Source organism: Haemaphysalis longicornis, unplaced genomic scaffold (assembly GCF_048455015.1).
Source record: "Haemaphysalis longicornis isolate Haplotype H1 unplaced genomic scaffold, Haemaphysalis longicornis Haplotype H1 scaffold_5, whole genome shotgun sequence".
In the NCBI taxonomy this organism is placed as follows: Eukaryota; Metazoa; Arthropoda; class Arachnida; order Ixodida; family Ixodidae; genus Haemaphysalis; species Haemaphysalis longicornis.
The window spans coordinates 106,568,104-106,595,824 of NW_027526385.1; the positions used below are offsets into that span (position 1 = coordinate 106,568,104).

The window sequence follows — 27,721 nt, forward strand, 5'->3', positions numbered from 1 at the left end:
GCTACGCTGCCGCGATCGCGCCCCAGACAACGTTGTCCAGAGAATCGAAGGCTGCTTCTGTGCTCCGATTTTCTACCGTAACCATCGTTGTCATAACGAACTGACTCTCAACCCGAGCAATTACGACATAATTACGGTGTTGAAGGCTTTATATACTCGCTAACGAACACAGTAAACCAACAAGAATAAACAAGAATCAAAAACAATAAATCACTCGCTTCGCTTCGTAACATTTTTCCGCAGCGGGCCCTCATTTGTGCCGCGAGTGCAAATACCGCTGCGACATAAAGTGAGTTTTACTTTAAATCCGACCGTGTTACTTAAAACAAATTGGGGGTGCTGGGATAAGTTGAGGATAAGAACCCCGCTTCAAATTTGAGAAAATGAAGGAAGCTCATATTAACGCGTAAGACTTGAAGGTGGCGAGGCTGTACGCAACCTTCACGACCATCCCGACGGTTTAAGTCCAGGATTGCAGCCGATTTGCTTCTTCTTCGCTGCCGCAACGACTTTTACTCCATCTTTGTTGCTATAACGGCGAAGGAGCACATCGAAGAAGCAGAACGAACGAACGGAACGCGCACACTTAAACTAGGCGCTCGCAGGTGCAACGTGTACCCTGTCACGTGTTCTGTGTTACGTTGCATATTTAACTGTTAATGACAGGCTATAAATATAAAAAAATTAAAGCCGTTCCACTCAATTTGAAAGCTGTCGGGATTGCAGAGCAGTTATTCGCCATAATGGGCTGTACCGCCGTTATCCGCTTACTGCTACCACCCCATGCAAAACAAATTTCCCGCCTTCGCAGTGTTCGCGCGCCCCCTTCCTGAAACTGCGCCAGCGGGAGTTCTGTTCTCTTTGTGCTTTTCCTCCCGCACGTGCCGGCGTTGCACTGCCACATTTTGCGCAAGCGCGAGGATTTGATTGGACTGGATTGCATTGGGTTGGATTGGTTTTGGATTGGATTAGATTTGGATTCGATTATAAGCAGCAGTAAGCATGATAATCAGCCACTCCCAGACAACCAGGAAAGCTAAGAATAACCAGCTGAACCTTAGCTCACGCTACGTATATCCTGGTATAGCCGAGCTATATAAGCCACAGCTAGGCGCCCGCGGTTCACGAGTTTCGAGCGCTTATTAATAAATTAAAGCCGTTCCATTCAATGTGAAAGCTTTTGGAAGTGCAGAGCAGTGATTCGCCATAATGGGCTTACCACCGTTATCCGCTTACTGCTGGCACCCCATGCAATTCAGATTTCACGCCTTCGCAGTGCTCGCGCACCCCCTGCCTGAAACTGCGCCAGCGGGAGTTCTTGATTGCATTGGATTGGATTAGATTAAATTAGATTTGCATTGGATTTGGATTGGATGATAAGCAGCAGTAAGCATGATAATCAGCTAATCGTAGACAACCAGGGAAGCTAAGAATAACCAGCTGAACCTTAGGTCACGCTACGTATATCCTGGCATAACCGCTTGGCTTTCGAAGCCTCTTGGTTACGCCGCGGCGAAGGGAACGTGACAGGCTACACCGTAACGCCGTGGAGATATGATTGGTTCCAGCGAGCTAGCTATACAAGGCGAGCGCCTAAAGTGCTCTGCACTTAAAATGGTCGTAGCCGAGTGGGTAAGACGACTTACTGTAACTCCATTGATCTGCCACGTACAACTTCGAATCCTGCCGGTGATTTTTTTCAGTGAAACACCGGGATCAACAAAGTGCTCAACAGACTCGCTGTATATTCAGCGGCGATAATCACTGTAGGCTTGAAATACGAACGTGTCACCTCCTACACAGCGCCACAGCCTGCCCGTAGAAGCGCACAAAGCATTGCCGCAGCCATTAATTTATAGGATGACGGCAGGTCGTATATATTTAACAAGATACATGAAATGATTGGCAGACAGAGTTATTTCCAAAATCGAGTTCAAAAAGTATTTAAGGACTCTTTGCAAAAAGAGCAAAAAAAAAAAACTCATGTCCCCCATGTTGTTGGCTGAACTTGAAGACCTCCAATGACGAGGGTGTTCTCCGTCAGTTCTCATTCAGCGCGTGGAGCCTGTGCTGGGTTGACCAGTTCGAAGCGGTCGGCGGGACCGGTGATTTTTAGCGCGTCCACTATTGTTTGTGCGGATAGCTTGCGGCGCAAAATTATAACCTTTTCTGATGTTTCATCGACGGGCTCACACACCAACCTATGCGTATTTGCCACGGATCTAATGATGTCCCTCTCTTCAGAGTCGAAGTCTGGTGAGAAGACGAGGTCCTCTAGTACGCCGTTGCACTTGCAATCATTCACTAGGTGCTCAATCTTGGCCCTAAAAGCGATTGCCGGAGACTCAGTAGGGGTGGAAGTTCCACTTGGATTGTCAGATGTCCCCGCACTTACGCTAACGGCGTCCACGTACGCCTTTGTGATATCGGCGGAGTACTTGTCAAGGAGCTGCTTTGCCTTGAGCGTTGGGACAACGCTGCTCAGGTACTTGAGCGCCGCGCTTGCCGCTCTCTTAGCTGCTGCCATTTCTGCACCGACGGCCAGCATGACAACACGCTCTATTAGTCTATACGTGCAAATAACGCCTCCAGGGCAGCTTTCCCGCTCGTACTTTTCTCGAAAGCTGTGAAGCGCGGCGGTGCGCTTCAGAACCTTGGCGGAGTCGGGGTCGCTGGTGAGGTTGTTCACTAAGAGGACAAGTCCGGCATCAGCAGCCGAGAACATGGGAAGGGTCGGTCCGGACGTTTTTTTCTCGGCGACGCCGCTCGGTGGGCTCTTTGCGGCCGGAGCAGGTTTCCCTCGAGAGGGAAGATCCGCGTCCACTGCCGAGTTCTGCGAATAGAGTAGCAGAGACACCCAAACAGAGCGCAGGGCATCTTGCTCTGCTTGCGCTTCCTTCTCAGCTGACTCCCGAACTACGACGAAGCTCCCGCACGAAACGGTGCTGCGGAAGCAGGCCGGCGTCTTCCCCTTTTTAGGAATACTTGCCATGGCTACCACTGGCTCCACGGGACACCTTACGAAGGCCGAAAGCAACATTTCCGTAGTGGTGAATTCCTTGAGGGCGCCACTTCTCACCAACCGTAAGAGCAGCACCAGGAAGCCGGGTAGGGGGATCACGTTGGCAAGAGTTCCCGGAGTGGCCGCAGCAGAAGAGTCGGTTGGCGCTGCGTTGCGAGGGGGGTTGGCCGCACCTGCGCCAGCAGCCTCATCGCCCTGAGCCCTCTTTTGCTCGGGTGGGAGGGTTTGTGGGAACCGCGGATTGCCGGGGGCGATCGTCGGCGGTGTCCTCGCTGAAGAACCGAGCCTAACGTCGGCGGCAGGGCTGAACCTGGCTACGTCGTTCACCGGGCTCCTGCCTAACGCCTGGCTGGTGGAGTCTGGGTACGCAAGGAGGCGGTGGAGACGCGGTGGGCGTCGCAGAAAACGACGTAGAACGGCAGCCCTACAGTCGGCCACCCGTTCGCTGGGCTGGTCACGAGCAAGTGCCACGAGTGCGAGGCGCGAGCTAGGCCCGTACCGCCCTTCCGGTGCGAGCCGCCTCTTTATTGTCATCATCATCCTTTTTCTTCAACGCCCTCCCCTGCCGCCGATTCTGATGACCTTGGTGGGCTGGCCTCAAGGAGATTGAGGCGCTGAATCGGGAGTTTAGTTTCTTGTCCTGAGGAGACGCGCAAAAGACGCGACCAGCAGACGCTGGTCTGCTCGAGAGCATACCAGCGCCAGCGATGAAAAAATGGCAGACGATCACACTTTCTCGCTTTCGGAAAGCCCCCTCCGGGGCCCGTCGTCTGCTACACGCGGGTACTGGTGAGAACGCCGAAAACCACGCAAAGGTGACACCCGAAAATCTTTACAGTAGCCTTTTTTGTCCCCAGGCGCTTGCGAGGCGGAATAGTTCAAAAGTTGCGACCCGAAAGGTCAAAGGACAGTGGCGCGATCGCGGAGAGAAAAAGCAGCAAGATCTGATTACAGCCACCCACGCTCAGTTTCTCACACAAGCCGCATGTCACTCAGCGCAAACTTGTAATCGCGGATATTCAAGCAGACCAGCGCCAGCAGTGAAAAAATGGCAGACGATCACAGCAGACGATCACAGCAGACGCACACTCGTCGTTCCCGCGAAGCATTGAGGCTTCGCGGTGAAAAAATTCGCGTGAGAGATTCGTCGGCTGAACAAGACTCCGGAGGAGGATGACGTCGTCGACGTGTAAGCGCTGACCATCTCATCATGCGACGCCAAACCCTGCCGTGCTCGAACTTGACGTGTTACGCACCCACGAACGCTACTGAGCACAAACGCCGAATTATGTGGTCACAGCGCAATATCGTGGAAACCATGGAAACGTCGCGACAGTAGACGCTATCTTTCGATCTCCTCGCGTGATCAATATTTATCGCAGCAAAGGAAATAAGTACTTTCACGTTCAAAAAAACTATCGTCTGCATGCGGAAATCGTCTCTGTGCCGCTAGTTTCGTATCTCGGTGATTTGCTCAATTTACCGTTACAGCGGGGAGAAAAAAAAACCAAAACCGACTAAAAAAAACACGCAATGAATGCAAGGAACATACGTTGCTATATAGTTATATACTTATTGGGTTCTTTCAATTTATATTTTTGAGGTTGTGCTTCTTGAAGTTCGGTTTAATTTTGTTTTGCAACGCTCGCGGCTGCAGCATGATTGCAGTGCTGGCACCCGCATTAGTATCGGCATCAGTCTGAGAAAGGCGGACCTCGAGGCTGGAGAATCCAGAACATTACACCTTTTTTTGGCGATTGTACTCGGGTTAACGAGAGCAAAAATGGCTACAAGTCCGCTACCGCTCGAAGATGAGGCCCTGTGGATGGACGACGGAGCTTCGGGAGACGACGTGTCAAAGATGTCCACGGAGGAAATTACTATCAGGACGAAGATGCTGAACGAACAAATCAGGTACATGAAAAGCGAGATTCTGCACGTCCAGCACGAGATCCAAGCAAAGAAGCAGCAGATCAAAGAGAACACCGACAAGATCAAGGTCAACAAGGCGCACCCTCACCTAGTGTCGCACGTCGTCGAGCTGCTCGACATCAACCCTGCGGAACTCGGCGAAGAGGACGGCGCCAACGTGGACCTCTATTCTCAGCGCAAGGGCAAGACTGCCGTCATCAAGACGTCCACTCGCCAGACGTTCTTTCTGCCACTAATCGGACTCGTGGAGGCCGAAGAGCTGCGCCCCGGCTACCTGGTCGGCGTCAACAAGGACTCGCACATCATCCTGGAGACCCTGCCGCCAATGTACGACGCCCGCGTCAGCGCCATGGAGGTAGTTGACCGACCCACTGAGGAGTACAGCGACATCGGCGGCCTGGACAAACAGATCCAGGAGATGGTCGAGGCCGTGGTGCTGCCCTTGACGCACAAGGAGAAGTTCACGAACATCGGAATAAGTCCGCCGAAAGGAGTCCTGCTGTATGGGCCGCCAGGAACCGGCAAGACGCTCCTGGCTCGTGCCTGCGCCGCGCAGACCAAGGCCACCTTCCTGAAACTCGCGGGCCCCCAGCTTGTGCAGATGTTCATCGGCGAGGGAGCGAAGCTGGTGCGAGACGCCTTCTCGCTGGCCAAGGAGAAGGCGCCGGCCATTGTTTTCATCGACGAGCTGGACGCCATCGGGACCAAGCGTTTCAACTCCGAGAAGGCCGGCGACCGGGAGGTACAGCGCACCATGCTCGAGCTTCTGAGTCAGCTGGACGGCTTCAGCTCGAGGGCGGACATCAAGGTGATCGCGGCCACCAACCGCGTGGACGTCCTCGACCCGGCCCTGCTGAGGTCCGGCCGACTGGACCGGAAGATCGAGTTCCCGGCGCCCGACGAAGAGGCCCGGGCCCGAATCATGCAGATCCACTCCCGCAAGATGAACTTCGCCAAGGAGGTGAACTTCGAAGAGCTGGCGCGCTGCACCGACGGCTTCAACGGGGCCCAGTGCAAGGCGGTCTGCGTCGAGGCCGGCATGATTGCCCTGAGGCGCGAGGGCGGCGTCATTACCCACGAGGACTACATCGAGGCCGTCATGGAGGTGCAGGCAAGGAAGAAAGCCAACCTGAACTACTACGTGTGAAAGCACTTAATTTTTTTACATTCACTCCTCTTTTAAACCCTTCATTTTTACCCATATTTGCAAGTTTTTCCTCCCAATAAACCTTTTTGTCTGGTGAAAGGTTTTTGTCTTGTGCTTCTTTCATGGCGCACCATTTTGTAATAATACTAGCACGTGCTGTGTCGTGGTTTTGTAATAATGATGGCGTTTCATACTACGTGCACTACTGTCCCGATCGACATTTAGGCTTCAAAGACGTACTGCTAGTTTATTCTTAACAATTCATAGACCAAGTGCAAGAAGAGGTCGGTATGGAGTAGTGCTTTGCATTTGAGGTTGCGGCGTATAGGTGTTTCCTAGTCAGCACAGCCAAGCGACGCAGGGCGCCATCTAGGGGCATGTTTGAAGCTATATCCACGTGCATGTGACCCTAAATTTACTCGCACAGAACCGCATGGTCTCGTAGTGTAGTAGTTCCGCTCCTGCGAAACGAACATCCTAACCCGGGTTCAAATCCCGTTACCACTTTTTTTCCTCTTTGAAGGGTTTGTCATATTTGAATATTTACATAAATTTGTTAGCACGCATATAATCTATTTATGACATTTTTATGCACTATAAATGGTATTTCGGGAATTTTCGTTGCCTTTTGGTCAGTTTCAGCTACTGCTTCTTGTACGTTTTTGCGGGTTTTCCCCTTTTAGGGTGGTTTTGGCTATTTCTGTTGAATAGAACCATTGCAGGTCCGTTTTGGCTGTACGTTACTTATTTCGGTTCGGGTGTTTTTGTATGCTTTAGGTAGGTTTATACTGTGATATAACCCCCATAAGCAAGCTCAGGTGACGGCTGGCTGTACTGACTCGCGCACAACGCCGCTAGAGGATTTTCAATCCACAGCGCTCATTCGCTTTGCTGTTCGGGCAGGGATCGGCCCGTGTCCTTTAGAGACAACACTCATCACTACAGGCTAGAGCGGGCCCGCTTCCCCCCAGCTCATCCTACACTCAGCAAATTTCAATTCGTGGCTTGATGACTTTTGCAAACAAACTCGTACCCCAACCCGCAGCGTACAGCCACTGCTACCCCGGGCAATATTCTGAAAAGTGTCACCGGTGTAAGGAGAGGGCAGACCTAGCACATATGCTGTGGTCCTGTCCACGTACAGGCGTCACGTTAGGTCGCAAATCGCTAGTGTAGAGCAATTGGGAGACCGTATTGCTCAGCTCGGACCCAGCGGATCAACTCTAGGCCATACATGTGGCCTAAGACGCTGCCAGAGCCCAAGGGCTATTGGCCGACGTCTATAGGATAACTGTCACGAAATATAGTTATTTCTCACTCTCTCTCGAGATTGCAGACGGATTGGTTGAAACGGTAATGGGCGCGGCCAGGAGAGCTTGACCCTGCCATCGTGAGTGTCTCTCATAGTACCTTGTTTTATTCTGATTGGCACATGACGGTAGGGTCACACTGCATGCTAAGCTCAATCATGTTCGCAAAGGTGCATTGTTTCTTTAAAAGGCTGTACAAGTTTCTTTTATTCAAAAGATTTGGTGTTTCGCAGTGCCGCTAGGAATTCTTCGGCAGCAAATGGTGCCTTTGTCGCTGAGAAATTGAGCAATTGAAGCCAAAATTTGATTATCCGACTGAATCATCCATTTCATGACGTCAGCGATGATCTATTTAGGGAACGTACTTAAGGGGAGACGCGGGTCTTAGAATCCCGACATTTGGCCAAAAAGTCGATTTTCGAAAATTGGAGCTATTTTTCTTGCGGTCACCCAAATATCCAGACTCAGAAGTACATATTCGGGCCAGAATATCAATTTATAGCACCGACGATCGCTCAAATCGGCCAAGATTCGACACGAAAAAAATTACACCATCTTCCCGTCGGGAACCCTCAGGAGATGCGAAGCATCATGGGGGTTCCGTGTGGTTCCATTGTGTTATTTATCGGAGCACCAATGGGAACGTAATGTGCACGCTTGCACGCTGACGGGTCTGTTGGTTCCTCGTTCATGCGAGAAAAAGCAACGGACGGCGTAATAATAAAGTAAATATTTCTATAGATAACCCAAAGGAAGAACGAGCAGCATTATAGGAAGCGCCTGTAATACGCTTTTCACCTTGTCTGGCAGCAACTTATCGCGAGAACGGCGCCAATACGGAGGTAGGCTTAGCGCGCCAGCGGCCTGCCGAGACGATGGCATTAGCGATATGATTACGTTTCGTAGTGCACTAGGGGCGTCTATCTTAAGATCAGCAGCAAACAGAAAGAAAAGAAATCATAAAGTGGCGGGTGCCGCTTAAGACGGCGAAAGGGAAGTGTATTCCTTCTGTCATCAACGATGCCGCGGCAGGTCGGCCCGCATTTCTGCGCTTTGTCAGCGATTTGACAATGATAAATGTTCGCACTGTGCACAATGTGCGGTACGTGGTGACGTGATATACGAGTAGATTAAATCGAAAACGGGATTACCCCACCTAGCCAAGCGCATGCACGTCACAAAATCAATGGGGTGCATTCCGTTACCCCTTGCAACTCATTTCGCGCGATGTAAATCGCCGTGGGGCCGATTTGATTGCAACAAATGAAGCAGTCACATAGCAAAAAATTACGCCCATCTTCCCGCGAGAGAACCCTGATGCGATGCGACGCATCGGGGGGTTCAACTGGCGTTTCCATTGGGTTGATTCTCTATATCGGGTGAAACATGTTGTGAACGCGTATGATGCATTCTATCACATGCGGGTGTTCTCATACGCGGGAACGAGAGCGAGCGCTGACTGAACCGCAGCAGCGCGCTACCCGCTTTATATTCACAGCGCCTGAAGCAGAGGAGACAGCGGAGGAGAGTCGCGCATGCGCGCCGGAGCAGACGCGAGCGGAGCGAAGCGCGCGCGCGCAGCTGTTGTTTATGATGAGACGGAGTGAGAGTATTGCGCAAGCTGTCGGAGAGAAGAACGGGGGAGAGTTGCACATGCGCAGGTGGTGTGCGGACGCCGACGACGCAGGAAGGACATACCCCAGAGCAAGAGATGCGTCGCATCTAATAAACGTGAATGATTGTGTTTAACGCGCCGACGCAACGCAGGCGATGAGGCGCGCCGTAGTGGAGGGCTCCAGATTAATTTTGACCACCTGGGGATCTTTATCGTGCGCCGAAATCTCGTGCACACGGGCGTTTTTGCTTTTCGCCTCCATCAGAAAAGCGGCCGGGAATCGAACCCGCGACCTCGTGCTCAGCAGAGCAACGCCTTAGCCACTGAGCCACCGCGGCGGGTATCTAATAAACGTTTACAACTATGGTGCATGATCGGCCGCTCAGCACTGGTCACCAAATAGTGATGGCACGCTGCCAACAGTACAAAAATTGAAGCGACTTTCTGAATTTGCTCTTGTTGAGTTTTTCTGCCAATTGCCACCTTTATATTGCGGACTTAACAATTTTCCCAACAACTGATTCCAGCAAACTTGATATGCTCGTGTTGAGCCAAAAGAAAGCTACATTTGAGAGTTTTTAAGTGCGAATACACTTTATAAGCGACCCCAAACCATCCACCGCCAGCGGCGGCGGCGGCGGCGGCGTCCGCAGTGCTCCTCTATATTTAAAAAAGAAACAGCATCCGGCGCCAGGTTTCGATGCGAGGACTTTGCGGCCGCAGCGCGACGCTCTACCGACCAAGCCACAGACACGACGGTGATATCAGTGTTAGTGACGCGCCTTATATCTTTAACGCATTCAAACTACGTCGTCAGCGGCGTGCGTTGGCGACTCAGCGGCGTTATAGCGGCTTGATAACTGCGTGGTGTACACGTGATACTACAAACCCGATAGAAGAGATGGAAGAGAAGGCGGCGAGGCGGTGGGCGGCGGGGGCCGAGCGCAAGCGCCGCAAGCGGGCCGACAACCGTGCATTCGCACTTTCACACTCTCCCCCTCGGGGAAATGCGGGGGAATTTTTTTTCACAGATAAAGCTTTCACTTGTAGTAAAACTTCAGCTGCGATTTTCTCAGCTTCCGTTTTTTGCATATGTGCCTAGCCTTACAGAGGTTTTCAGGATGTCTTTTTTTCAAAGTATTTATATAAACGTTATACCATTGGATACAGGATGAAATGAACTGCATGCTGATGCTATTCTAATTGGTTCAATATGCCTCAAATAAATGTTGAGTAATAATAATATGAGCTCATTAAGTTTTCTGAAAACTGTGCTTGGCTTAATTAGACTAATATCATCTAATAAAGTATATTTACAGGAATATAAATAGCATCAGCATGCGTGGCAAGTCTTAAGCAACAGATTTATACCATTCATTCTAAAAGATTTGAATAAAAAGCTCCTTAACGGCCTGTAAGAAATTACTTAATAGGCTCCAGTATTTTCTTGCGATTGTGAAGAATTGTGGGCTCACACCAGCGTTCCAACCGGCCAAGTTGCTCTTGAATTCTCACCTACTCGGCAAGGTGGAATTTGAGGCGGCCACGGCAGCGGCGGTGGCTTTTGGTAATTTTTACGCTCATTTGCACTTCTGTGCATTCGCAATCATCTGATAAGAGTGCGGTGCTACCACTCTTGTCTACCAATAGTGCAACTTGCGGGAGAGGCATTGGTGGTGGTGAGGGGAATAGCAGTTATGATAGAGCGGTTGGCGGTGGCGAGGAGGAGCCCTGGAGCGGCGCCGAGTAAATCGGCATCACCGTAAAGAGAACTGGGGGGGTTAGACATACTGCTTTGCAGTAAAAATCGTTGTGAGGAGCACAGTGTTGTACACAAAGTCAGAGGGTGAGGCGCGAGCCAAGGATCATGCTCCAAGGAACAGCAGTGTCAGAGGAGGGCTCTGCAAAAAGGGCGACGCAGCATGTGCTGTTGTAAGGTAGGCAACTGCTGCACATGCGATACGAGCTACCTCGAGAGGTGAAGGTACTCATAGGGACAAACAGGAAGTTCCTGGTGATGGCGAGCGAGCGCATCGAGCTTCGGAGGGTGCTGTTCAGATGGGCTGGTCAAGTGGTGGCGGGCACCACCGCAACGTAGCAGCATAAAGGTTGACAGCATTTCAACGGGAGGTCCAACCAGGTTTTCGTGTTCAAATTCTAAAAAAAGTATTTCTAAGCCTCCACTGTAATTTCTCTACCATGGTATTATTATCGGTGAGCCTACCAGCATGCCTCCTCTACACACTCCGGTTGTTGCTGCACCTGATTCCAGTTGGTTCCACTCGAAGGTTGACGTATTTCCAGACTCTTGACGAGCAAGGCCAAAGAAAACAGCTGATAGCCACAGCATTTGCGGATGGCTATTGGCCCCAAACAAATCACTCTATGCGCCTAGTAACACTCACCCCTTAAAAAAAAATAACCAATCGTCATGGCCTCCGCGTCAGGCCTAAACCTAGCAATGGTCGACAAGTGAAGTTGGAGCCTGATTTTATTGTCACACATGGCTATTCTGAATGTGATCTGTGCCCTCCCCGTTTCTTGCCCACTTGGGAAAAAACTGAGGCGTATGGCAATGACACATGCATTATACCAATAAAGTAGTATCCTTAGTGTTACTATTGCAACACTGAGTAACCACAGAAAATGCTCACTATTTACATTGAATCACAGCTCTTTGTACTGCTACTGCACGTAGAGAGCTGTTTAGATCACACATTTGAGACAAACATTTAAAATCAACTAGGAGCTTGTCTGGAAAATCAAAACTGCTTGTGTGGATTGACAACGCAGCAACATTCTGAAATGAATAAGATGGCTCAGGAAGCAGCATAGCTACATACATGGATTGATGCTTCTTTGTAGGTTAGTTTGCCACTGGTGGCCAACAAATTTTAGCTTTTACTTCCATCTTCTCTATTTTTCTGATTTTATTGTCCCACAGGGTTTCACAAGGAAGCCAAAAGTTAACAAAGCTCATGTTTTAATCAGCAGAGCAGATAACACACATGAGAACTACTTTTATTTTCCATCCCATGTTGGCCAACACGCAGCCTCTTTTGCCACAAGATATTTTTGTACAGGTTTTTCAATGCCCCGAAATGTGAAATGGAAGCTACACTGAAAGAACTTGGGATAAAGTACAGACCTGACACGAATTCTTTATGCGCGAAATGATCCCTAGAGCATTCTTTCTCTGTACAGCATGAGCTCCACAGATACGTAACACAGCAAATGACTGCACATGTCCTCAACTATGAAAATCGGCCAGCAAGGAACTCCAAATAGCAGACATTCTGCGCAGCCGACCAACAACAACCCCTGTGTATTGCAGCACAAGAACCATAATGACAACATATCACAGACAAAACAAGAGACAACGTACAGTATAAACCCATCAACACGTTAGTCAACAATTTCTTTTTAAGCAGCTCTAAGCAAGGACTTTACAAGGCACGTCAAGAGAGGAGCTAAAACGTGGACATGGAACACAAGCGTGGAATGCCTTTATCCAAATTGGCATGAATGCAAATCGGCTTAAAACGAAGAAGTACACATTACTGAAGGAAGTTGCTTCTTACGTTCATTCCAGCTGCCGTTTGTGTGACTTACAGTTCCCTTCTATAATATCTTCAAATTGTACCAGTGCTCTATTCCTTTACCAAAATAAACTTCTGATAAGTTCTTAAAATCCCGTTTTTCCTGCATCACATTGGACAAATGAACGAAGAACATTTTCAGCTCAGGCTTCTATGCGCATTTAACATGCTTCAAAATGATATATTATCCGAACAAAACTCTGCGTTCTAAGCCAACCACTTAAAATCCAACCCTGCACGTTGTTTAACACCAGGCACAGACACCAGCATACCTAACAGTAGGAGCGTAACAGTCGACAGTATGCACTTAACAACCAAACATGGGCAAGTGCACGGGACCACCAAAGAACACCTAAAAATTGTCATTGTTCAGCGCACTGCTAACAGACCTTCATTCCCAGAAACTACATTCCAAATAAATCGGCCTCACCGGTATGTCCCCTGAAAGCGCAGAGAAAAAACTTGGAATCCCTGAGTATGAAGCAGTTTTCTTGGCAATGATTAAAAGAACTAAAACTAATACAGAACCCCTTAGTTACCAACAAGTGTGACAACAAAATTCCAAATAAATGAACAACAAAAAAAAGGCAAGTGTTAAGACAAGCTGGCAACTACGCAAGCTTCCAGCATTAGAGTCCAGTCCCAACTAGAGCACAAAATAAAACCAAACATTGTTTTTTTTTTCTCGTACAGTTGACGCTGCACACGGGACAAGAATAGGAACTGCTAACACACATGGACAAAAAAAAAAAAAAAAAAAAAAAAAAAACAAAACAAAAAAAAAACAACACACACAACACAAAGCTACTGTCTGTCGTCACAAAACGTGGATTCGGATACACAGTTTTTATCCCACGAAAAAATCAAACAATGTCGCCGTGGTCTCGACAACAAGGAGATAATGTACCTCACAGCACAATTGCACTGCTGCCATCGACAGTCTATTTATATAATCCCCGCGTGCAAACGCACTCTCCCAATCGCACTGGGAGTTGCAAACAGGCCGCCAACACTGCAGTCACTGCGAGTTTGTCCGTGGTTCTGAACAGTGGTCAGGACAGTTCCGCACCACAGTCGGCATTCAGTTCCTTCCTGAACATCCGATGTCGTTCCTCAAAGCTGCGAGGCAGTAAAACTTCTTTCAACACCATGTCTCTCACACGACGCAAGGGGATAGAAAGTCCAGGATCGTCGTTGCTAGCAGGTTAGCAGGTGAACACGAGCACGCGTCCGTCGTCGGACCCCACAGCAACGGCGGCAGAGTCCGCAAACTCCGCCACCGCACAGCTTGTGGAACTCTGGTACCGCATGTCGGCCACGGGGTTACCGGTAAAGAGGTTCCATATCCGGACGCCGTAGCCAGGGCCAATGCAGGCCACATACCGACCTTCTACTTGGACGCCACACGGCCTGCGCAAAAAGATTTCGTTTTTGTACATTCCTGTTACAGTGAAAGCATTAAAGGGGCCCTGAAAGGCATTTTGAGCACACTAAATGAACTAGCACAATCGCTAGATTGGGTCACCAACGTCACCTGTGCCAAGTATTACTCTTTTACGCGCAGCGGAAAGCTCACACTTTTGTTGCAAAGTTTGTCGCTTTTTTCTCACCCTTTCCTTCGTGTTTTTGGACGCCGCCATCTTCACATGTCTACATCATCGATTCCCAGATGTTCGTCATGAGCTAGACATCCTGCTATTGGGCGGCTTTTTCACGCACTTCCGGCAAAGAGATGAGTCGTCTGCTCAGCGTCGGCTCGCCGGCTGATCTGCCAGCGGAGTGCCGGAGTGCTTTGACATTTTACGACAAACGAAACAAGTGTAAACAAACGCTTAACCGTTTGTATTGAATGCAACACGGCCATAACACGACGTGGATTTTATCTTACGTGAGTACGTACCATAAAGAAAGTCCCGTGGCACTTCTTTGGTGCAATCGCAGAGAACGCCCTGAGCCGAATGCCCGGGTTTGATGCGTACATTTTATTCAACTTCAAAACAATCCAGAGATGCGTTTCGAACGAACGCAACGTCACAACATGCGTTGCAAGTCTGAACCGCGATTGACAGATGATGAGTTGCCTCCTCCTGCCCGTCGTAAATACGGCACTCACCTCACACCCGGTTTGCGGGGACGAGCAGCAAGTCACAACTCTGGCGCGCAAGCGAGAAGGCTTTTAGCCAGGCACACTGCACATACCCCATGCGAGGTTGAGTGGTACGTCGTTCGAGAAAGATAATCCAGACCATGGGAAGCACTATCCACCCGCAGAAGTACAAAGTCGCATTTCATCGCGAAACGAACGCGTCCACAACACACAGGAGGCGATGCACACACACACACACAGCTTCGGTCGCTGCATTGGCTTAGCTGCAAGCTTCGTTCGGACAATCAGCGATGCTACGACGATATAGAGCTGCGTGAGGACGACGTGCTAACCACTTCACGTATTTAAAAACACAGGGGCAAAGAACTAGGTTCATCGGAAGCAAAAAATCTTTCCTCCATTATAGTGCCTGAAATATACTGGCTAGTGTGCCGAGGGCGGGCTCCAGGCGGGCGCCGGGAGCGATGTACGCGGCCGTCTGCCGCTTGGGGCGCTGCCGTGCGGGAGTGTGCGCGTTCATCCGGCCCGAGCAGATCGCGCGGTTACCTCCGAGCTGCGTAGCAGACGGCAGCGGCAGAACTTTCCATTCCCGCTTGCGACGAAAGCGAGCGAAAGCGACGGGAATTCTGTCGCGCAACCAAAATTTGTCCCGACCATTCGACAAAAACGATCGTCGCGCGACAAAGCGACGGAATTCCTGCCGCTCTCACTCGCTTTCGTCGCAAGTGCGAACGGGCATTTATGCGCAATCTCCGCCCCACATAAAAACAAGCTCTTGCTTGTCGCCTGAGCATACGGTTGATATCTGACTACGTTACACTGTGCTTGCCAGTGTATTTAAACGATGTCACTAGGTTTGAAACGTACGCGCTCGGCGCGCAGCTTTGTAAACGCAAGCGGTTTCACATACGCACGCTATTTTGCTGCTAATAGAGTTTTAGTACAGCGTTTGTGGCCTTTGCATACGCTAAACGCTAAATTTTTGCGTCCCGCTACGTGACACTGCGATGGGAGTTTTAGTAGAGCGTCTCATCAGTTTTGTGTAGCGACACACTAATGCATACGGCGCCATCTGTCAAATGTTTTCCGAAATGTCTCGCCGGCTGATCTGCTAGCGGAGTGCCGGAGTGTTTGGACATTTTACGACTATCCAAACAAGTGCAAACAAACGCTTTCCCGTCAGTGTTGAATGCAACACATGGGTGCAGCTTGTCAGAACACGGGTTCTCGCTGATCGAGTGCAGCGTTGGTTTGCTCTTCGCCTTCACGTTCATCGCCGCTGATAAAGCGATCCGATCCGGCGCGTTTTGTGCACGGGTTCTGTGTCGGTTGAAAATGTCTTTTTTCACATGCCGCCGGTAGTAGGAATTACAACCACCGTAAAATAACACCCGGCACCAGCGGGGCCACATCTGAGACCGCGCTTTTTGGATAAACAGTGCGCAGTGCACCAAAGGGAACGAGCGCACGATTCTCCCCACGCGGCTGCGAGTTCGCCGCCGATACCAACTGCAGCCCTGCAGCTACGTACACCGCGAAAGGGCAAGGCCAGGCCGCACACATGCGGCCAGGTCATTCGTTCGCTTTTCCAGCCTGTCTCCATGGTGTCTACAGAGATGAAAAAGCCGAAAGAGCTGGCCCGTAGCAGACGGCAGTCTGTGGGAGCGCAATAGCGGAAGTACGTCACCGCTGAGGAGCGGAGCATTATGGGAGGGGAGGCCAACAGCGAAGAAACAGTTGAAAGGAGGAGGAAATACGGCGCGACGATAATTCGCGGTTTTTGATTTACGATTTCTCAGCTAATACTCATCGTTTTAACAAAATTCTTGCAGGAGGAGATTGCTAATACATTGCTTTATTTGGTTACATGTACATCCATGCATCGGCGGAAGGCATTTCAGGACCCCTTTAAGCGAAACATCCGGTGACAGCGTCTGGTACGGAAAACAAATGCTTCAGGAGAGTGTTCCAAAGCATGTGACGTTCTATAGCACAAGGTGTTCTAAGCATCATTCTATGAGGCATTCTCATAGAATGACGCTATAGAAAACCTTGTGCTATAGGAGCGTCTTTCTACGAGGCGTCCTCCTCGATGCCCGTGAGCCATAAAAACATACATACATACATACGAGGCGTTTTTTGAGGAGCACTTTAGTGTCTGCACATAAACTAATATTAATTTTACACTTATCAGTATTTCCTTCTGTTGGCAAACAACACAAAGGTACTCTTAATTATCTTGACCACGAATGTAATTGCACTTTTGAAATCAAAACCAACATTCCACCAGATAAGACAAGCACAGAAGGATAGCTATTTGCAACAGCCCCCCTCTGTAAAGGAAAGCTTGACATCCACCTGAATGGAGCCTAGCCGTATGGCTGCATTCAGGTGGATGTCAAACTTTCCTTTACAGAAACTTACTCCACCTTGGGGATTTCCCCTAAATCTGGTCGATTAGCACCCCCCTCTCTCTTGCAAAGCCCAGCCTCATTGTAAGGAAAGCCAGCGAGTCATATCTCGAGTTCCCTCTTCTGCTACCCTGCTCCCCACAACAGCCGTGTATTTTACGGTGCCTTCCCTATCCCATGCGTTCACGTCACATCACCTCGAGTCATCAACGCGTGCCCGTGCGGTGGGCTTCCAGGAGGCACTGCAGACAGGCTCCGCCTTGCAGCTGAAGGGGTTCATGGCCACCAGGGTGGACGTCACATCGTCCAATGACCGCATCAGCGCAAACAGCAGGCCCTGCAATCAAGCCAGTGCACGATTATATGCAAAACTAATTTTAGACACCCCGACACCCCAGGCACTTTTAGTGGCCGGCCAGGCTGCACACACCATTTCCATTCAAGAGGTAACAACGACAACGAAAATGGCCGCTCTTGTCGACTGCACAATGCAGACAACTCACAGGATTGACCCCATAACTGCTATGCAGTAAAGGATACCCCTTCAAGGGGCCACGAAGGAAAAATTTCACTCTGTTCAGTTCGAAAGGAGTAGCCTTTTGTAGCTCACTCTACTCCATTCTAGCCCTGAAAGACATTTTTTTACCGTAAAAAATTTTACTCAGAAACTAATTTTTTCTGAGAACCTAAAATTCCTCACTGCAGTGATGCAGTGATGCAGTATGAGCAGGAGTGAGGCAATAAAAGCCGGCACCTAAAACACGGTTATCAGTGAATCGTTCTAGCGATGCAATCAAACTAAGAATTATAGGCCTCACTACAATCACCCGGTCATGTTCCTTGGTGGTGGTTTAGGCAGGTTGGCTGTCGCCAATCGCACAAACAAGTCCCTGCGACGCAACAAATAAATTGCCCGAAAGCAGCTGGGGACTCGGCACTCCGTCGCTTGTTTGCTGTAATATATCTCGATTATTTGTTCACAGTTTGTGACAAAATTCCTGTCAGTGTTGTCGGGACAAAGAAGTCCTTTTGATAAAACCAAACTTGAGTCTTGTCATCATAGCAGGGCTGCAGTGTTGCAGGGCCCCTTTAAAGGGGCCCTGCAACACTTGCCACCGATTATTTGGAATGTATCTTGGGGCAAAGTCTATTGTCCCAGCAATCTTGACCCGCAAGAATGACAAAAATCTGTCCAGTGCCCCGGTAGCTACACGAGATGAAAAATCACACACAATCGTTCCCTCTCGGGTCAAGCTTACACTACGCGACTGTCACAAATTGTTATCTCGTAGAAAAGACACTGACACTGAAGTGAAGATGTCGATGGCCATGTCACGGACAGTGAGGCGCATGACAACACTAGATGCTCGAAGGTCGCCAGTAAAGCGGTGTCCCCCACAGCTGGTTACTGGTCTTTTACTTTCGCGGTTTTTTTACTTTTGCGGTTTTACTTTCTGGCCAATGTGCGGCCGCGATATTTTGCCAAGTGCACCGCGGCGCATCGCGTTATTCCCTTCAAGGTAGCCTGGCGCTCATGTCGGATTAGCGCTGCGGAGCGCCATGTGCCACTTCTCAAACCGCTGGATTTTTTTTTCGTTTTTTAGCACTGCAGTGATATGAATTTGGTGTGAGAACACACACAAGCATGCTTGGGTGCATATTTTAGAGCGACTGACTTACTCTCGAATGGCTGCGTGGAATGGCGCAGTCGTGAGGACCGCTAGGTTGGTGGGCCCGCAAAAATCCAGAACTTGGTGTACAGTGTTGATGCGCATATTGAATCATAGCCAAGGAACACAAAAACAATTTGCATATCTCAGAATTCCTAAAATAATTTTTAGGCTCAGTACAATCGCCTATACGTATTGTGTGTATGCTTTTTTGTGCATTTTTTTCTGCTTATATGACCAATAAGCTGTAAATATTCGTACCTTTCACAAAACTGCTGTTATGCGTTTGAAAGAGCAATCTATAAGCTACAATTTCATGCATATCAATGCTAAATGTGTCCAGTAGCTCAAGAGAAAGAAGATGTTTTGTGGAAGCACTCAAAATTGGCCATTTTTTCGCCATAACGAAAAAGTTAAAGCCTACGCAAACATGTCCCCATGAGTTCTTGAGTAGGCTTACCCCCAGGACACACCAGCTGTGTGGCAAAACCCAATGACCACAGAACTTTTTAATGCCCAAATGCACGAGTAGACCGAGAACAACAATGCTTGCCCACTTGTAAAGGGGAGTGAAATTATTGAACCCTGAAAACGTGCTAAAAAAGAAAGCAGTTGGAAATTTTCCTTCCAGCCTAGCATCCTTACTTTTACAAAAAGGCACAAAAACGTCCAAGTCATGGCTAACGGCCAAGACAAAGTTGAAAGGAGTTTGCGTGAAACAATTATACAGGCTTCGATAAGAACTGTTGTCAGTAGTGATACGCGTTCACCATTTGGTTTTTGTTCATGACCAAACAGCCAGTACCAGCCTCTCTAATAGCTAACCCTCCACACCTCTCCAATCTCCCTCAAGTGCTTGGAGTAAGTACAACACAAAGCCCATTTCCCTTTAAAACATGCCGGGCAGCTTACATTCTATTGCAAGTGAGCTTCTCGTTTTAATTTAATGCGGCGACTTATCTCCACAACTGTTGTTCATTAAAAATGTTGGTGCACTGCTTTGCCTATCTCACTAGATTTTAACATATTCAGGGGAACTTGCTACCTTTTGCTGTTTGCTTAACTGATTCAGTCATACACAGTGGAAGTTGCAAACATAAAAAACTGAGGATGTTATTACTTTGATTTGACTTCAGAAAAAACAAAACACTTGCATTATTTGGAAGCTTGCATTTGGTTTGAGCACGACAATCGGCCGAGTCGGCACCATAGGCACACAAAGTGTCTTACCGTATTTTCCGGTCTATAAGTCGCACCCCCCTCAAAAGGACAGTTTCTCCGGAAAAAAAAAAAATGTATATAAGTCGCATCGGTGTATAAGGCGCACCAGTGTACAAGACGCACTTGTTAACTAGGAAAACTCATAATGAATCAGATCGTTAGAAAGTGCGGCGAAAGTAGATGGTTGCGGCAGCCGCCGCCTATGAACGCATCCCTGCCGGTAAGGGAGGGCTAGACACGTGCATATACCGTCCAAAGTCTAGACAGAACTAACTTCTCAAAAATGGTTTATTGATACACACAGATGGCATGTATTTACAGACGGCGTTTAGGCAAAACCATCGAAGTCTTCTTCCTCCGACTTGCTAACAAATAATTCAGCAACTTCAAGTGGGAGTTCCGCCGGCGCATCGCTGTCGTCCTCCGACTCACTCATGTCTTCTTTGCCAACATCGTCACCACTCGCAGACTGCATCACTCAGGCCTTTATGAACCTGCCTAAAACTGTATTTTGCAGAAATGGCGTCCCAAGAGTCGGAGACCCATTTGGTTTAACGTCCCCCAGCGACATATGGGCTATGAGAAACGCCGTAGCGGTGGGCTTCCGATTCATTTAGACCATAGAGCTGTGTCTCTTAACGTGCACTGGCCACGTGCGGCCATCGCGAACCGGATTTATTCCATACATAAGTCGCACCGGTAGATAAGACGCACCAACAAAAATTTCAGAAAAAAAAACGCGACCTTATACACCGGAAAATAGGTAATTGGAACTGAAAAATAGACAGACGAGTGATGTCATTAATCTTGGCATCGCAGAAAAAAAACCCATAAAATGTGAGCGTCACCGATAGCTTCAGTTCAAATGAGTGAGAAATGTCTATGTCTGAGGGGTTGCCAGCTCAATCGGCGAAATGTCCAGCACTGACCTTTTCAGAACAGCACCACGAGATGTGCCGCATGTCAGCAAACAAGTCCGGCTCAAGTACCATCTTCTTCACCAACACCCGGTTCTCACAGTCCCTGATGGTGAGCAAAGGAAAGGGATTGCCGTGATCGGACAATGCTGAGTTGAAATGTGTGTGGCGAGTGCAATAAGAGACTCTGACGTTCGTCTGAGATCCCAAATAGTGTGCGCGCTCTTTAATTTGGCATCAGCTACTTAAATTCAATGCTTCACTTGTCCAAGTTAAATTGGTGCTGCCAGGGCTCTAAACGAATGCATTTTCAATTCTCAACTCCTGTTACTTTGATTTGCCACTCGATTTGAAAAAAGAAAAAAAAACTTGGGTGTTCCCTGAAAGGATCAAATCCGCAAGAAGTGGCTAATATAAGTGGAACCCCGGTTACCTGACTTTCTTGGGCCGTCCAAAAGCATCACATAATCAGGGTGTGGGTACATACTACCGTATTTCCGCGTGTATAACCCGCCCGTGCACATAATCCTCACCCCTACTTTCAGTCCGCTAGAAAAGAAAAACAAATCCTCGTGCATTAATTGCCTGCACATTCGATACAGGAAAGGCGGCACCAAAGCTACTGCTCAAGCAGCACATCACATACTATGTAGACAGAAAAAGCGTATATTCAGCAAGTAGAATACACTGACTGCAAGGCGAAAGTCACAATTCACTCAGTGTCACTGCTCTCGCTAGAGCTATCACTTGAAACGCAGTCCTCACTGTTGTACACAAGGTCATCTTCGGTTCCATTCATACAGTTTGCGTTTTTTTTTTCTTGTTTTCGTCCTCCTGTTTTTTTTCTTCCTTTTCCTTGTATGTTTTGCGCAATCGCTGCCATGGAAAGGCTTAGTCAGTGTTACTGCGTAGGAGCTTCACGGCACAATGTGCACTGCCGTGAAGCTGCACTAAAGGAAAGACTCCGCATATTATCTGAACCCCTTCTTTGCCACTGAAATTTTAGCATTTTTGGAGCATGTTATACGCGCGAAAATATGGTACTGCCCTTGTACGTGGTCTGGCACAATGTGGTTTTAAAAAACTTATTTAAAGTAGTAGTACCATACTTACTGCGTACCCTGCGTTCTTATGCAGCTTGCGAACACCTGACTTAACTGGCGTCTCACATTATTTGTGAGCGCCCAACTTAAATGCCAAATTCCTAATGAAAAAAAAAAAAAAAAAAATGTCTCGGGAAAAAAAAAGAGCGTTTCCTAAAAGAAAAACAAGCACGTAATTTGTGACTCCCAGCCACACTCTACCACATTGTCTTGGAACGCCAGCGAAACCCACATCTCCCCCCTATCCCCAACACCTCAGGAGTGTGAGCTGACGAGCTTTTGCCCTTAACACACAGCTATTAATTGCTAGTGGAAAAGGGCAGAGACAGCCAGTTGGACCAATGAAACCTTGCACTGAAGACTCCAACCACGTACATACTCGCTTCAGCTCTTACTCAAAAGCAGTGGCTGGTAGATGCACGAGTGGGCATCAGCTCCATGTCTTTCACCGCTTCTTCAGCTATTTTGGCCCTACCACCAAGTGTCAGTGCAAATTGTTTCCAAGACGTTGCGCTCTCTTCTCTGATCGCCAACTAGTGGGGAAAACAAGCCATACGAGTGGTTTCACAGCAGCAGTGAATGCGCACGGAAATCTGCACTGTCTAGAACACAGTGCAGCCACAGTGCAGCCACAGTGCAGCCACAGTGCAGCCAGTGCAGCCACTGAACCCGCCGTGGTGGCTCAGTGGCTAAGGTGTCACACTGCCGAGCCCAAAGATGCGGGTTCGATCTCGGCCATGGTGGCTGCTTTGCAGATGGAGGCAAATACCAAAGACACCGATGTGTTCAAGATTTCGGTGCCCATTGAAGATCCCCAGGCAGTGAAAATTAATCCTCAGCACCCCCCCCGAGGCATGCCTCATAGCTTCGGCATAGCTGTGGCCCGTTAGAACACTGTAATCAATCAATCAAAGCAGAATGAGAATTAGCTTGAGCTTAGATGAACACAAGAAAGGCCGTGTATTTCCTGTCTTTCTGGAGTTCGTCTAAGTTCAAGCTAATTCCGATCCAATTCAATGTACCACTGTGTCATGGATGTGTATTTCCTCCAGCCAGGAATAGATAATGGGAGCGGAAGGGAGGGAGGGAGAGAGAGAGAGAGAGACAGAGAGAGAGAGAGAGAGAGAGAGAGAGAGAGAGAGAGAGAGAGAGAGAGAGAGAGAGAGAGAGAGAGAGAGAGAGAGAGAGAGAGAGAGAGAGAGAGAAGCTTTTTTTTAGAAAACAGTGTTTTTGAACTAATTACCAACTACTATGATACTATGACAGCTCATTAAACCTTGGTGGCACCAGTGGCAAGGAACCATTTTGAATGCCTATTTCAAACACCAAAGCTTAACGAGCTGTAAAATCAGTTGTAAGCGGTACATCAAAAACCTGATTCTCTTATTGCACTCACCAGTGTTCAGAGTATTGGAAAATCTTAAGAGTACAGTTTTATGACTACCACTGCTTTGTCTGTTCTTCCTCCAAAAATGGCTAATTACCTCTAATTATCTTGGGAACAAATTGACCCAATGAAAAAATAATGCCATATTTGAAATCAGTGGGAAAAAAAGCAGCAAGACTGACAAGTTTCACAGAGTTTACATCAAAATTAAAAGGAGTTGTTTTAAGACCCATGTCCCCCCCTTAAACAGGGGAGCGAGGGGGCCACTGCCACCCACCAGACGTAGAAGATGTTGGCGTGGTTGCCCAGCAGGGCACTGGGGAGTCCCTCGACCGGCACCAGGGAGTCCAGGAGGTTGGAGGTGCGCCCCAGGAACTCGGTCTCGTCTCCAAACTCGCCTCGGAAGCAGCGCACCTGGTGGACGCGGAGAAGGGTGGCCCCACTGGCCGTCTTCAGGGCGCTCGCAAAACGACCCTCACAACCAGTGAGCCGTGCCAGCCGGTAGATGCAGAGGCCACCCTTTGTGGCAGTGGAGGGGGAGTCGTCCTCCCTGCAGGTGGTAGGAGGGGAGGAGAAGGATGAAATTTGTCCTCCAATAGGAAGTCAAAGAGTGTCCGCACACACACATATACATGCAGCTGACTCTCCATAATTCAAAATCGCTAACTGCCGCGGTGGCTCAGTGGCTAAGGCGTTGTGCTGCTGAGCACGACGTCACAAGTTCAATTCCCGGCCGTGGTTGCTGCTTTTCTGATGGAGGCAAAAAGAAAAAAAGCATCCGTGTTGATTTCGGTGCCTGCTAAAGATCCCCTGCAGGTAGTCTAAATTAATTCGGAGCCCTCCACTACGGTACGCGTCATTGCCTGCGTTGTGTCGGCATGTTAAACCCTACAATCAATCAATCACTTCAAAATCGCTTAATCCAGTTTCAATTTCCAGTAAATCGGAAGTGATGTGCTCATCCCGGCAATATTACGCGCTATCCAACGAAAGAGAGTGCTTGATAAGTTGAAGCTAAACTCCACTATACCGGTTAAATGGAAGTTATTTCGAATTAAAAGCATCAAGGTGGCTCGCCATTTCTCGATAAAGTTCAAAATTTCCAAGCGCAAAAACAGCGCCGTATACTGCAGTTGACAAAGCAGCCGGCCGGCCAATTGAGAACCGCGCCAGCATACGCACCCCTCCCTTTTCACTTGCTCAACCTTCTTTGTTGTGCACAGTGGAGTGGTTACTTTGTAACGGTGACCCAAAATAATGGCAATTAATTATTAATTATGCCAGAAAATAATCAACTTGAAAGGAATCTAATTGCAGATTTGAAATCAGCACAAAAAACTGTATAATGCCGAGTAGTTTCATAAAAGTTAGTAAATAAAAAAACAGCTCTAAGACCAGTCTGCCCCTTTAATGGGAGTTGACTGTAATGCAATATATACCATTGAGAGAGTCGTGGAATTGCGAAGGAGGATGGTTCATCCCGTGAACGGAGGACCCACGAAAACCCTGCTAAAAAGTGATGACGATGATTCAAGAAGATGGCAGAGAGAGAGAGAAAGAGAGTAAACGTGGGATGCCAGTGCTTCTCTCCACTGCTCAGCCATGGTGATTCGGGGATATGGACTTTGGGGGCCCGCCCCCAAGATGTGGGGTAGGGTGGTTGGGTTGTGCAGGGGGTGGCAGTTTTGGGATGGGACTTGTGCTGGGTGGACTTAGTGCAGGCAGGTTGGGTGTGGGTGTGTGCTTGTTTGCATGAGTCTCCAGTCTTACTCTAGGGCTGTTGTGAGTCCCGAGTGTGGGGGTGCCAGCTTTTGGCGGGAGAGATGATAGCCTGCCCTTTCAGAGAAGGCCGATTGTCGCGATGCTATAACTGGTGGGTTCTCCTGGCACTCCCAATATATTGGCACGTAGACAAGGTTTCCCGGGGCAAACTTGTGCATTCCAAGGAACATTAAAGAACATACAAACTTGAACAAGCACCAGCAAACTGACATGCACAGACGAGCACCGGTGAATCACATGCCACAGCGTTTCGTCTCCACGCATTTATCTTGAGTGCTCTCACTACTGGAAAGCCTCAAAGATTTTGATTGACAATATTTTTGATTAAACAAGAATAATTTAGGATAGTGAGTTGCAAAGCAACACCCTTTCCCTATCAAAGGAAGACTTCCGGTGCGGCGCGTGAAAAAAGGAAATACGCAGTTCACTAAAAGACAAGATAGCCAGGCGTACCAAGGCGCTGGTAACAAAACATACGTAAACAAATCAAAAGGCAAGGCTCGTGGCAATCTACATGTACAGTGGAACCCTGATGAAACATCCCCCAGTCTTACGGAGACCTGTGTCTTACAATAAATCACCGCGGTCCCAGAAAACTCCCCATGGAAACAATTAATTGAAAACCCCGATGGTACAACACTCGGGCGGACACAGTATGTTTCATACGACGGGGCTAAACCATTTTTCCCATCTTTTACACCGCTTCACCACCTCATCCTGACCTTTCTTAACCCCCGTCTGATGTGGCTTGATGGCAAAGGTCCATAGGCGGGACCAACAACTTGCTGAACGGACTCAAGCCCGCAGGCAAGTACTGGCGGGCAGGAGTTCACCTTTAATGGCCCCGCGCGGCAGCAGAACGCCAATGCGCCGAAGTCCAGGTGGCCAGCGAACCGTGAATTTGAAGCTTTCATCGATTGATTGATTGATTGTAGGGTGTAACGCGCCAACGCAATGCAGGCGATGAGGCGCGCCGTAGTGGAGGGCTCCGGATGAATTTTGACCACCTGGGCATCTTTAACGTGCGTGAAAATCTCGTACACACGGGTGTTTTTGCTTTTCGCCTCCATCAGAAAAGCGGCGGCCGTGACTGGGAATTGAACCCGCGACCTCGTGCTCAGCAGTGCAGCGCCTTAGCCACTGAGCCACTGCGGCGGGTGAAGCTTTCATCGGGCCAACAAATGTGAAAACACATGACGCAACCCAACACCCACTTTCCTCACCCACTCGATCCGAGATTTTTCCTTTTATGACACTCTCTCTCCCCCTTTCTCTGCTCTCGACTGCTTTCAAAGCCATGTTTTCGCTTCCTTCTATTCTTTCTTGCCCTTCATCCAGTGGCCGTGCTCGTACTATCGTTCATTTCGCTTGACCTTGGCAGTTTCACACTCTCGCCTTTTCCCCTATCAATTTGCTGGGCCGCGCCGGCCTTCCATCTCGCGCGCATGAGGCGCAGGGCTGGTGGGCTAGCGCAGATGCCGTGGAGAGGAGGGGGCCACAAAGTAGGCGTTATTTTTTTCTTAGACACTTGGTATTCTAGCTAAAGGTTCACAAATTACGCGAGAATGCGCTAAATATAGTAATTTAAGTACGTTCTTAGCCCACCTGTCGCATGAGACCGTCTACTAGGCCAGCGTTTCCACGTACTTGGGTCAAACAATGCTTTCGCACGGTCACTTGAAAGTCGTATTATCGGGGTTCCACTGTAATGCACGTTCATGTGCATACATGTACACACACGTGAAAGTTTAACCACATGTGACTTGGTAGTAAATAGGTTAATCACTGGGTGCCTATGCAAGCACACAGGCCCCTCAAATGTTTCTCGGCACACTACCACCGTAATGTACAAACTTTTGGGTTTTTCAGATAAGAGGAATTTCCACATTCTTTGCATTCAGAGGCACAAGAAAGAAAAAAGCTCGTTGCCCTAAGCAGCCCAGTGTGACCAAAAACACTTGCGTGCAAGTCCTGGCTTTTGCCACAAGTGGTGCAAATGTACTTTTACTACTTCCGATGTTTTAATTTGTAGCGTGTATAAATTGGCATTAGTGTCTAAAGAAACAACATAAGAGGGAAGTTTATAAGCTTTTCGGGAGCTGACACTGTGCTCTCAAATATAGTAGCTGGTGGCGGCAGGGTTAGGCTTTCTCACGTGTCTGATGCCACATGGACGATTCACACAGCCAATGTTGCATGCTGTGTGAAAAAGCCGGTTGGATGTGTGCTGGTGCTAATTTCAACCAAATGATTAACCGATCAGTCAACTGAACTATAGTGGAAGAAAATGGGTAGTCACTGCACTGTCATAGCAAATGGGGGTTTATACGAGCCCACTAACTCCAGTTATACAACGAACATTAATATAGTGAATTATTGGCTTAGTGAACTAAATACAAAGTTTGGTTGGTCACGCTTTATTTCAATGACGCCTATTCTTTTATAACAAAACTGAACCATGAGAGCCTTCTGCACTATCAGACATGATAAGAAGTATT

The 27,721-nt window shown here is 48.6% G+C and overlaps 1 protein-coding gene and 1 pseudogene across 1 annotated transcript in view; one reads left to right on the top strand and one right to left on the bottom strand.

Annotated features, from left to right (window-relative positions):
* The first annotated feature begins 4,782 nt into the window (after positions 1-4,782).
* On the top strand, positions 4,783-6,131 carry LOC144139357 (26S proteasome regulatory subunit 6A-B pseudogene; annotated as a pseudogene).
* A 7,313-nt stretch (positions 6,132-13,444) lies between these two features.
* The window catches only part of LOC144138665 (uncharacterized), a gene marked incomplete in the record, with an annotated part of 32,272 nt that continues 17,995 nt past the window's right edge, over positions 13,445-27,721 (bottom strand). Inside the window, 4 exon segments of the mRNA XM_077671052.1 lie at positions 13,445-14,035; positions 17,341-17,480; positions 20,964-21,057; positions 23,719-23,968. Of these exon segments, the coding sequence (XP_077527178.1) occupies positions 13,831-14,035; positions 17,341-17,480; positions 20,964-21,057; positions 23,719-23,968 (689 nt within the window).